The sequence below is a fragment of the Tenrec ecaudatus genome, chromosome 4 (assembly GCF_050624435.1).
Source record: "Tenrec ecaudatus isolate mTenEca1 chromosome 4, mTenEca1.hap1, whole genome shotgun sequence".
Classification (NCBI taxonomy): Eukaryota; Metazoa; Chordata; class Mammalia; order Afrosoricida; family Tenrecidae; genus Tenrec; species Tenrec ecaudatus.
This window is the reverse complement of record NC_134533.1, coordinates 100,351,127-100,363,252: the sequence shown is the minus strand read 5'-3', so window position 1 is coordinate 100,363,252 and position 12,126 is coordinate 100,351,127. Positions and strand designations below refer to the sequence as shown.

The 12,126-nt window shown below is 40.2% G+C and overlaps 1 protein-coding gene across 1 annotated transcript in view; it reads right to left on the bottom strand.

Annotated features, from left to right (window-relative positions):
* Window positions 1–11,190: 11,190 nt before the first annotated feature.
* The window catches only part of DYNC2H1 (dynein cytoplasmic 2 heavy chain 1), a 349,851-nt gene continuing 348,915 nt past the window's right edge, over window positions 11,191–12,126 (bottom strand). The window contains exon 90 of the mRNA XM_075546528.1: window positions 11,191–11,718. Coding sequence (XP_075402643.1) covers window positions 11,560–11,718 — 159 coding nt within the window. The 3' untranslated portion in view covers window positions 11,191–11,559. The remainder of the gene's footprint in view (window positions 11,719–12,126) is intronic.

The window sequence follows — 12,126 nt, the reverse complement described above, 5'->3', positions numbered from 1 at the left end:
ACAACCCTTTTTAATATGCATGAGCTATGAAGTTATACTTAATAAATACTTAATAAGTTATGAATGCTTTGTAAATTAAACTTAAAAGTTTAAAACTTATTCATCAAAATACAACAAAGAATTTGAAAGGACAATCAAGAAATGCATACAATTAATGATGACTTAGGTCTTGGGCTGCTAACCAACAGTTCAGCTGTTCAAAACCAACAGTGACTCCACAAGAGAAGGAGACTTTCTACTCCTGAAAAGTTACAGCCTCAGAAACCCACCTGGGGCTGTTCTACTTTGTTCTATAAGATTGCTATGAGAGCAGTGAGTTTGAATATTCAGAAGAATATGGAGGAGTTTTAATTCTTACAAATAACAAATAAAACTCTATAGAAAACTTAAAAGATAAAAATGCATGCATTTCACAGAAAAGTCATACAAGGACCAAGAGAGCATAAGACAAATACTTAACTTTACTAGTGACTAGGCGCAAAATGTATGGAGGATACAGAATGGAAAGGACTCATCCACTGCTAGTAAATTGTCAGGCAGTAAATTGGATCAATCGTGTTAAAAACCGTGATTATAATAGTAAGCACTTGTGCTTACTGGGAATCAGCATTCTTTCCAGTGCTGCATATATGTTAACTCATTTAATTGCTTGAAAACTAATGTGGCATTATCTAATTAAGTTGACAACTTTCCTACTAAAGGTCAAGAAATTCCTTCATAGGTATATACCCGAGAGCAGTGGTTCTCAACATTCCTAATGCCACACTTTAATACAGTTCCTCTAGTTGTGGTGATCCCTAACCATAAAATTATTTTATTGCTACTTCATGACAGTAATCTTGCCACTGTTATGAATCGGTGATCCCTGTGAAAGGGTCATTCATCCCCCAAAGGGGTCATGACTCACAGGTTAAGAACCACTGCCCTAGAGTAGGATTTACATATATGTGCCAGGACACCTGTGTAAGAATGTTCATGGCAGCTCAGTGTGCTGAAACAGCCCGATGCCCGGTAGAGGAGAGTCGATGAACACAGTGCAGTCGGTCATATTACAGAACAATATACGGCAACAGAAATGCCCCGGGTACACGGAGACATCGCAATAAATACCAGTCTTTCAAAAACAATAAAAAGCATCAAACTCACTGTCATGGAGTTGATGTCAACAAATTCATATTAACTGGAGAAGAAAACGAGTCCAAAGTGATTTTTTTAATAGAAAGCTATCATGTACACAAAAATAAAAACGCTATAAAAACCAAGTGGCTATCCAAAGAACAGCAATCGGTCTCAGCCCACAAACAACAAAGGAAGGAGAATCAGGAACAGAAAGAAAAAATCAACTGGGTGGCTCATTTCCTCCATGACCAGCTGCCGCCTTTGCCACGACACCCGACGACGAGCCTGGCTGCGTGACCAAACTTTGATGAAAGGCGCAATAGATTTCTGATCCAAAGGGAGAATGCGCGGAACCCATTTCAAATGACCACGAATTTCCGCATTTCTGGAGCCATAGAGGTTAGATGAACCCCTGAAACTATCACCCTGAGATAGCTTTTAACCTTCAGACCCAATATGTCCCCTCAAATCTTCTTAGAAGCAAACAGTACCAGAAACACAAAGTCATTGCCATGAACTCAGTTCTGACGCTTGGCCCCGGTGGGTTCTGAGGCAACAGCTCTGAGGGGAGTTAAAAGTCTCATCTTTCTTTCTCAGAGTGGCTAGTGGTTTTGAAATGCTGACCTCCACGATGCCACCAGGACTTGTAAAACGAAAGAATAATTCAGATCACTAGTAAAGACTGCCTGGAACATTGCGCTATTTTCTCATCTTTTCAGATCTACCTATATGGGATCAATTTGACGAAGGCAACTCAAAAGAGGAGACCAAAGCTTATGGAGAGGGCGGGGATTGAGTTTTTATGAAGGGGAGATGGAAAACTCAGAGCAAGAGCAGAAGAATGTTGCACACGTCAAAGTAAGCATGCCATACGGTGTCATCGTGTTATATTTGATTTCATCTGCAAGTCACACCATCAGTTGCAATAAGTAAAGAAAACAATGCTGAGAGGGTCCAGGTATCTTGCCAAAATCGCGAGGCCAGTTTCATACCAGCAGCCTGGTGTTCTGACTCAGAGACGAGGGCTTCTGCCAACTTGTAAGGGCACGTATCCCTCCACAGTGACTCGTTACAGCGTTGATTGGCTCACCATTTACCTCCGCCTTATAGAGACAGACATCGAAATCAATGTGTTTCTGATTGCAGCTAGATTCCAATGTGAATTGATGAGTGTCCTGTTGTGAATATACTAATAAATAAAAGGTAAATAAATTGGTAGAGTTATGCAAAAATAATAGGCCAGTCTAAAAAAATTGGAAATATTTGTCAAATTATATAAAGAAGATATGGTTTAGAGATTTAAGATTAATCACATCATAAACAAAAACTGTGCAGAAACCCAAGGGAATTACAAACACCAAAGTCAGCGTAATGCTAGCCTCAGAGGAGACAGTGGGGCACGTGAAACTGAAACATACTGGGCAGCCGCAGTATTTTCTTTGTCTTGTGTGGTATGTTAAACACAGGCGTTCATGCTCTTGCTCTTTACACAATACACACATACGACTTATATCTCTTTCAAACTTCCCATAGCATTCTTTACAGGAAAAGGGACATAAAAAGAAGGCGGTCTTGAATTCAACATTCTCTTTGTATCGTGAAGAACAAGACAGACTGGCAGCCCCCCAGACCCTTCAGACAGCACCATGCATGCAGAAGGCCATCAGTGTTGGGGGTCAAGGAAGCTTGGGCCTTGGGTCGACAGATCTGAGGACGAAGTTCAAAAATCAAAGGATTTTCCTCTTCATATCCTCTTCCTAAATTCCACAAGGGGCGACTCTTCAATAAAAACATAGAATCCAACAAGTATTTTGATAGGCACTTTCAATTCATTTTATCTTCTTCCCAGAAATTCTACAGTACCAAAATATTTGGCAAGTCAAGCTGAAGACTTGATCAACAAACATATGGTACTGAAACAGCCCTGCTCCTTTTTTAGCATCCTCAGTTCCAAAATGATTCATTCTAGAAAATTCAGCTTTGCTGCCTTTGTTCTTTGCTGAGTTGAAGAGGGTCTGTAAAAAAATAATTTTCTTTCTCCTCACTTTATCCCTTTTATTAGCTGAACAAGTTACAACTTGTGTCTCAGATTTCTCTTTAGTAAAATGAAGAAATTTGCAAAATTAATGTTTATATTAAGGAAGACATATATTAATATGTTTACATTAAGGAAGACATTTGAAAAATTAATGTTTATATACCTATATAAACACACAACTATACACACCCACTCTACCTCCCTCCCTCCCTCCCTGTCGTTGATCTATCCGTCTACCTATCATGTCTCTTGGAGCAATATCTAGCATGTAGTAGCTGGCATATAAGAATGTTAGTCATAGCTATTACTATTATTATTATCAAGTACTCTCTTGGGTTTTAAACAAAAGAATACAAATGGCAATTATGTAATCAAGCTCTTCTTCATTTTTGTGAAAACAAAGCAGAGTTTTAGCAGAAACAAAACCAGAAACTAGATGCCTTAAAGATAAGAGCTCTGACACAGAGGATCCAGGACAGATACACCCTCAGGAACAGTAGTGGGAGGAAGGGCACCACGAGAATGGTACCACGTGAGAAGTTAGTAACTTCTCAGTTTAAATTTTTGTGTCCAAACAGTGAATTGAGATTTTATAGAGAACTGTGATTTGTCACTCTTTATATTAGCATTCGAATGATTTAAATTCATTCCCAATCCCAAGTAGATGCTCTAACAATAGCTTAGATTTACATCACACTAGTTTATAGTGTTATATGACATTTTTGATCTTCAAAACACACTTTGAATTGGGAATTATGATTTCTATGCTATAGATAAAGAAAACAATATTCCAAAGAGCAGATATCTTGCAAAAGTGCTGGGCCAGTCTACTACTAGCAACCAAGTTGCCTGACTCAAATGGTCAAGGAGTCAAGGTGGACCTGCCAGCAGGGGGCGTAGTGCTTTTATGCCCGCCCACTTTTGGCAGGTGGTTTGCTCCTGCCACCTTGCCTCTAAACTGACTTGTGAACGCTGTCTTGGCTCACCGCTTCAGTCTTCCAGAAAAATAAACATTGAAATGAAGAGTTCTGATTACAGCTATATGCCAAAGTAGAAATTCTATTTTTAAAATAAAAAGTAATCTGATCGAAAGTAATTTTATCAAAATATCACTTCTGTACAAGTCCTGAAAGGCCTTTTACTTGGGTTTACAAAACAGTGAGTATAAATTCTCCTCTGTAATAACTCACTGACCACTTGTGTTTCAGTCTGTACTATTGTGGTGGTTTGCATGCAATAACTCATATTAAAATGCAATATAAAGTTTGAAAATGGATCTGACCTTCCCCCCCACCCCATCTCACACACACACACACACACACACACACACACACACACACACACACACCACCACCACCACCCCCCAGGAAGAGCAGCAAGAGGAGCAAAGCAACGAAGTACCCGAGGAATCCTGAAAATAAACCTCGGAATCAGTGGTAGGACATGACATTTCACCAGATCTGATTGGAAAACATTCAGAAGGATCAGCAGACAGACCTGGAACTATTTATAGGCTTTCTCTCTCTCTCTCTCTCTCTCTCTCTTTCTTCTTCTTTTTCTCATATCTATCCATATAGGATAGGATGGATAACTAATCCCAAGGAGAAAACAATGGGGGGACTTGGGAGAGGAGGAGGTTGGAGAAAGGGAGGGGGGAGCCAACACACCCAGGGACAAGGAAACAATGAGCTCTCAAAGCAATGGCAAGGAGAGCGTAGAATTCCTGATGGGGTTTGCTCAAGAACAATGTAGCCGAGAGAAAGTACTGAGAGTCGAATGAAGGTGGAACATGACAGTGGGAAAGAAGGAAAGTAAAATTATTAGACGAAAGAGCTAGGAGGCAAAAGACATTTATAGAGGTATCAACATAAGCATGCACATATGCAGATTATTCATATATAACAATAGGGATATAGGTCTAGATACATATATTTATAGGTTAATATTAAGGTAGTAGATGGGCATTGGATCTCTACTCAAATACTCTCTCCATGCAAGAACATTTTGTTCTAATAACCTGGCATTTTGTGATGGTCATCTTCCCAATACAATCACTAAAGTCAAAATGGGTGCATAAGCAAATATGGTGAAGAAAGTTGATGGTGCTCAGCTATGAAAAGATATAGCATCTGGAGTCTTAAAGGCATGAACTTAAATAAACATCCATCTAGCAGAGAAGCAACAAGCGCACATGGAAGAAGCACACCAGCCTGTGTGATCAAGAGGTGTCAAGGGTATCAGGTATCAGGCATCAGAAGACCCCAAACAAAGTACAGATAAGAGATCTGACCCACAGAATCCAGGGCAGATAAACCCCTCAGGAACAGTAATGGAAGTAATATGAGGGGAGTGGGAAGGTGTGGGGGAGAAGGGGGAGAAATGGGGAACTGACTATAATGATTGACATATAACAACCCCCCCAAGGGGGATGAACAACAGAAATATGGGCAAAGGGAGACAGTGGATGGTGTTAGATATGAAAATAATAATAATACTTTATCAGGGGCTCACAAGGGTGGGAGGGGCAAAGGGGAAGGGAAAAAGAAGAACTGATACCAAGAACTCAAGAAGAAAGAAAAGTTTTGAAAATGATAATGGCAACATATGTACAAATGTGTTTGATACAATTGATGTATGGTTCGTTATAAGAGCTATAAAAGCCCCAAATAAAATGACATAAGAATTTGTTTTTAAGTTTGAAAATAGAAAACCCCTACAGGGAATTATTTGGTTGGTGGAGAGCTAACTTTTATGCACTTTTTGAGATCTCCATTTTAATCTGTCACATTCTCTCTTTTTTTTAATTTTCAGAGTGTGGGTGACTCAGTGTGTTAAGCTAACAGAAAGCTAACAGTTGACTGGTTCGAACCTACCAGTTGTTCTGCAGAAGCTGAGGCCCCTGCTGCTGCAGGTTTACAGTCTTGGAACTCTCACCAAGCAACTTTGTCCTATAAAGTCAACTGTGAGTCAGAATTGACTGGATGGCAGTAGATTTGTGTTCGCTTGTTTTTTTTTTAATTATGGAAGTAATATGTTCTCATTGCAGAACGTTTTGAAAATCGTACGCAAGTGTGTTAGTCTGGGTAGACTAGAGAAACAAATTCATTGACACTCATGAGGGAGTTATATATAAAGAGTAATTGTTCATTAAGAAAGCATCTCAACCCAGCCCATAAGTCCAATATTAGCCCATATGTCTGATACCAATCTATAAAGTCCTCTTCAGACTTATGGAAGACATGCAATGACACTGGATGCAAGAAGATCACAGGCCAGTGGATGCAAAGCCTTGTGGATGTAAGTATCTCAGTGCTGGCAGGGGTCTTCAGTGCCCAGGGCAAGGGGTCTATCAGCATAACACCATGTGTCTCTCAGGGAGGGAGCAGTGAGAGGGAGTGTTTCCCGCTTCCAAGGAGGAAATACAGGCCCAGAATCCTCAGGGGAAGGCCATGCCCACACAGAGGCCTCATTGGTTATACCATGATCAACAGGCTAGACTCCACTCTTTCCCTTGCAATCCTCTCAAATTGACAAATGATTATATAACTACCACACCAAGTTACCAAAAATCCCCATTACCTCACTACTTCTGTGTAATCATCATTTAATAATGCTTCATTTTTTATTTGGGCAACTATGTGGTATAATATGAATGCATCCGGTTCAAATGACAGTGGTACAAAATATTATCATCTTTTTACACTAACATCACATTCTGAGCTTTTCTTTTTACAGGAGCACTTCATGGCAAAGATGGAATGTATCTCAGAAATGCAAACGAATTTACCCCAGAGAGGCAAGGATAGCAGAACGATCCGTGGCAGTGAGGTGACACTGACCCGCAGGCCTTCCGGGCGGAGTCGCTGGCGCTGATGGCCTCAGTTGACATCCAGAGCACCCTCTGATGCCCATGCAGGTGAGATACTGTGACAGTGCTCAGGGTTTCCCAGAAATGCCAACGGAACCAGGGACAGCTTTAAACACCGAAATGCAGTTTTCTTTCATTTTCCTGAAGATCCCGGAACAGTGCCATTCACATTTTATCGCTCCTGTCCCTTACAGATAGAATTCTTAAATCCTAAGAAGTAATTCTCATAGTCAGTCTAAATTTCTGTGAATCCAAAAAGGAATTAGAATTTGGCTCTTAATTGAGTCTTAGAGAAACATGTGATTCTAGGGAGGGGTGGAGGTGGGGGGAATATCAGACACAAAATTGTATAATTGACAGGAATATAGAACAAAATTTTTAACCTGGGATTTAAAAGACAAATGCTTTAGTATCATATTTAGTACTAAAGTATATAACCTGTTTTTTCAACATTTAAAAAAAGAGATGTATACCCAGCCTAGTTCATGAGGCTTCGTGAGCATTTGAGCTATGTGGTGTAATATAACAATCCCATTTGTAGGTATTTTAAGGTGCACTGGGGGTGCAGTGATTAAAGCTTCGACCCCACCCACTGCTCCACAGTCTGTTTTCCTGAAAGATCCACAGCCTGGAGAACCGGGTAGGGAAAGCTACTGGCTGCAGGGTTGCAATGAGTTAAAGTGAGCGTCACAGTGTGGGTTTAGTGCTTTTTGTTTCCTGGCTGCTATTTGAAGCCGTTTGCTCACTGGGGCCCTTTGTCTACCACCCGTACTAACATTTTTCAAACCCAGGAAATGCGTTGCTCTTTCTGGGTAGTTGATTAGCTCACAAAGACTCCGCTTCTCTGGACCTGAGTACACCACTCACCAAACGCCCCCCTCATACTTTGAGGATAGGGTCCGTCTCTCTCTTATACTGCAGCTTTAGGGAGAGGGCAGGATTTCTGACCTTAAAGTGGCCAAAAGTAACTCCATGTTACCTGTTCTGTTGATTGCACTTATTTCTCCTTTCGTGGACTTGCACTGTCAGGACATATTTCATCTCACTGGGTTTTGCTTGGGGATATGTTTGTCTTGTAGGGCTGCCATAAAAAATTATCACAAACTGAATCGTTGAAAGCAAATGTATTCTTTTATAATTCTGGAGGCTGTGCGTCCCACATCAATGCTTCAATAAAGGTATGCTCCCTCTGTGGTTTGTTTGAGAGCTTAAATTCTGACAGCTGTTTACAGAAGACTGTGGGTAGCAAAAAACAAAACAAATTCATTTGCAGAGTCCCTGAATAGATTAAGCCTCCTTGAATTCTTTCTGATCATTAACACAGGATGTGTATAATCTTGGGAAGGGAATTACCCGACCCATCTTCAGCCAGTCTAGGGAAGGGTAGTCTCTCAAGGGCTTGCTTAGGTGTCTGATGGAGACCATGTACTGAGGACAATACAAAGGGGGTCACACGGTTGTGTCATTCCTTATCCGTCATAACCTGCCTGCCTTGATCTGAAGACCTTGGGCCAACCGTTCCTCCTTCTGTAATCCCCGTCACTGTGATGTACTGATCGGTTGTCCATCACAAACTCATGACACTTTGCTTTGTTACCTACCTTATGCACCTCCTTTCCGACTGTCAATTCCCAGGCGCCATTATGACCTTGTCACAATGCCGACCTCATCCAGATGATGTAGCTATGTCTCTGTGTTGTCTCTAATTCCTTTTATAACTTCACGTTCACTTTAAATTATATTTAATATGGAATCTTTTGTTTCCTAAAACTGGCTCTGTGGAAAAATCCTTCTTTGCTTCTCTTATCTTCTGGTGCTTGCTGGAAAATCTTGGCATCTTGTAAAACACACCACCCTACTTTCAGCCTCCAACATCATTGCCCCCCACACCCTGTTCAAATTTTCATCTTAACCTAAAGTCAGATTAGATCTAGGGCTCCCCCTAATTCTCATCTTAATTACAGAATGCTTTCAGATTGTAATTCTATTCAAAAGTGGATTCTAGGATTCTATTCTAGGTGGATAGTGGACTTTTGGGACAATAATCAGTCATGTATAGTTTGTCCTCTAGACCCACAAATTAATGTCCTTTCCATATGCAAAATACATCCAACCCATCCTGACATCCCCTAAGGTCTTAACACACTTCAGCAATAACCATAATTCCTAAGAAGCAACTAAAAAAAATCCAAGTCTGATCATCTAATTGGTCTACACCAGGTCTGAGTGAGACAGTGGATATAGTCCTCCTGAAGCAGATTATGCATCTGTGAACCTGTGGAATTCAGAAAACCATGATCTGCTTTCACGATGCAGTGAAGGCATGTTATAGGATAATCCACTGCCCTGGAGTCCATTTGGACTCAGTAATCCTGTGAAGGACAGTGAATTGCTCCTGAAGGTTTCTTAGACTTTAAATCTTTACAGCAGGGAGCAGCCAGCTTCATCCTTTTCCTATGGGGCAGCTGGTGCCATCTGAACTGCCAGCCTTATGGTCAGCAGACAAGGCTGGGTTCACTCACCCACTGTGCCTCCTTATGGTATTGGATAGCTAGTCTCATTTCCAAATGAAGACAAGGACTAAAATAAAAGGGGACTGGCAAGGGGTCCTGGTGGCATAGGTTAGACATTGGTTTACTAACTACAAGGTCAGAGGTTCAAGCTCACTAGCCACTCTGTGGGAGGAAAAGGAGGCAGTCCTGTAAGATTTGATTTCAGAAACCCTGTATAAGGCTGCTTTGAGTTGGGACTGATTCTGTGGCAACGGGTTTGATCTAAAAGTCTCTACCCAGCAACCTGAAATGACTACTGTTGGGGTTGAGTGACGTGCATAACTCAGGGTTTCCACTGGAGTTCCCACCTAAATTGCCCGCTCAAAGCCCACCCCCCTGGTTCTAGGTGCCGATCAGAGGATTGCTTTGTTGAGCAACTGCAGACCAGCTCTGGCTTGGACAAGCCAGTGTACATCTCTGCCACCTAGTGGACATTTGTAGCTTCTCCAGTGAAATCTGAATTAACCCAACATTGGAGGCCCCACCCCACCTCCCTAAGTTTGTTCTCCCTAGAGTACTCTTAATCATAAAAAGTCTCTATATTAAGCTTACCTGTATAAATCTGTGTTTTGTTTCCTAATTGAATACATAGGAATTTTATGGAAATCCCATAGAAAAGTAGTTATTTCTGAATCCAATTTAAATTGCTCAGAAACTTAAAAATATTAAATATATTTTAAGTTTCCAGCCAATGTACAATTTTACTGTTTCATAAAAACTGATGGTAAAAAGTCAAATACATAGGCTTTTGATTATCTCTTTTTAAAAATTCCTTATCTTGATTTATTCTCCATTTCTTTAGGGTTACTTTGAAATGTCATTCTAATTAGTTCATATTCTTTATATTTCTTTCTCTCATATTAGCCTTTATGCTTTTCCTCTAAGTGCTTAACTTCTTTGCTGGAATAAAACTCATTTGTTAAAACACCGAACAAAATGCCAACCTGAACTCTTACAATTTGTTTATTAAAAGGTGAAACTAGAAATTCTGAAAGATATCTTATAGTAGCTCCTATAAAGAATACAAATATGTGGCAAGCAATTGAATACAATATTCAGAATTCATGCTGCCATTTTAATCTGAACCATACCCATTTATTCACTCCTTCAAGATGCTTTTTATTATTTATTGTCTGCTCTATGTTGTTGTAAGCTAGAGTAACTACAGCAGGGGTCCTCAAACTTTTGAAACGGGGCCAGTTCACTTTCCCTCAGGCCGTTGGAGGGCTGGACTATAGTTTGTACACTGCACATCTTATTTTGAAGTGAAAAAACAAATGGGGCAAAAACACCCGGCGGGCCAGATACACGTCCTTGGCAGGTGGTGTGGCCTGCAGGCCGCAGTTTGAGGACGCCTAGACTGCAGTGTCCCGATGCTGTGACCTGCCCTGTCGGGTGGCTATGAGGAGGAACCAACTTGAAGGAGGTGGATTTTTTTTTCCAGGTACTGCCCCTAAGTCTTAAGTTCCATTGTAGGGGGAATGTTGCATATTACATGATAAACTTGGATACTACCTAATACACTCAAGACAACTAAATTTACATCGAATACACATTTCAATCTTTAAAAATGGAATGCATACATATTGACTTGAAATCATGGAACACAAAAATTTATTAACAATTTTTATTTCATTAAATAATGATGAGAAAATGAGGGCCCAAATACTCTATTCCTCAAATATAATGTTTTAAGTTGCTTACATGAAACAGGAACTTATTTCAAAAATGAACCAACTCACAGAAATAAAGTTATCAGAATATTCTATCTTACTAAGAACTCCATTGCTTCTCTGAAAGGGGCATTGTGCAGCCACCGCCGGTTCTAATGAAAGCCCATGAAGGACCCAACATGGAGGGACGCTGCACCAATATTTGGAATTCATATTGCAACTGCAGACTGAGTGTATTTAAAGCATATTTTATTTCAGGCTGAAGTAGTATTTTCTTTTCGATGGGGCAGGTTTTGCTGTCACTAGGTTCTATTGGCTTTTCAGAAACAGAGCCGCTCCACACTGAATCCACTGGTCTTGGTTGCCCCCACATGGAACATCAATGTTGGTGACCACACGATCCCGGTCGGCACTGGTGTAGATGGGCAGCGATATGCACTCCTCGGGGGAATAGGGACCGTACGCGCCCTGTTTAAAGAAAAAATAAATGTTTTAAAATGTACTAATTACTTTAGTAGATACCCCAAAATAACACAGTCTTTCTAAATAACCATGCTTAACATTTTCTTATGAAATGTTTTAAATACATGTGTACATATAACAAAGACCAGTGCAATAAACCTCCAATACGCAGCTGCAATAATTTCAATTCATGGTCAATTGTATTTTATCAATAACAATACACGAGCTCCCATTATATTATTTCAAAGCAAATCCTATACATTATAAAACGCTCATTCACAGATATTTAAATATTAATAATTCTTTATTTTCACACATAAATTTCTCTTTGTATTATCCATTCAAAATCTGTTTGTTGGAATTATAATCAAAATAAAGTGCACACTAAACCTGTATGATTTTCCTTCTGGCAAT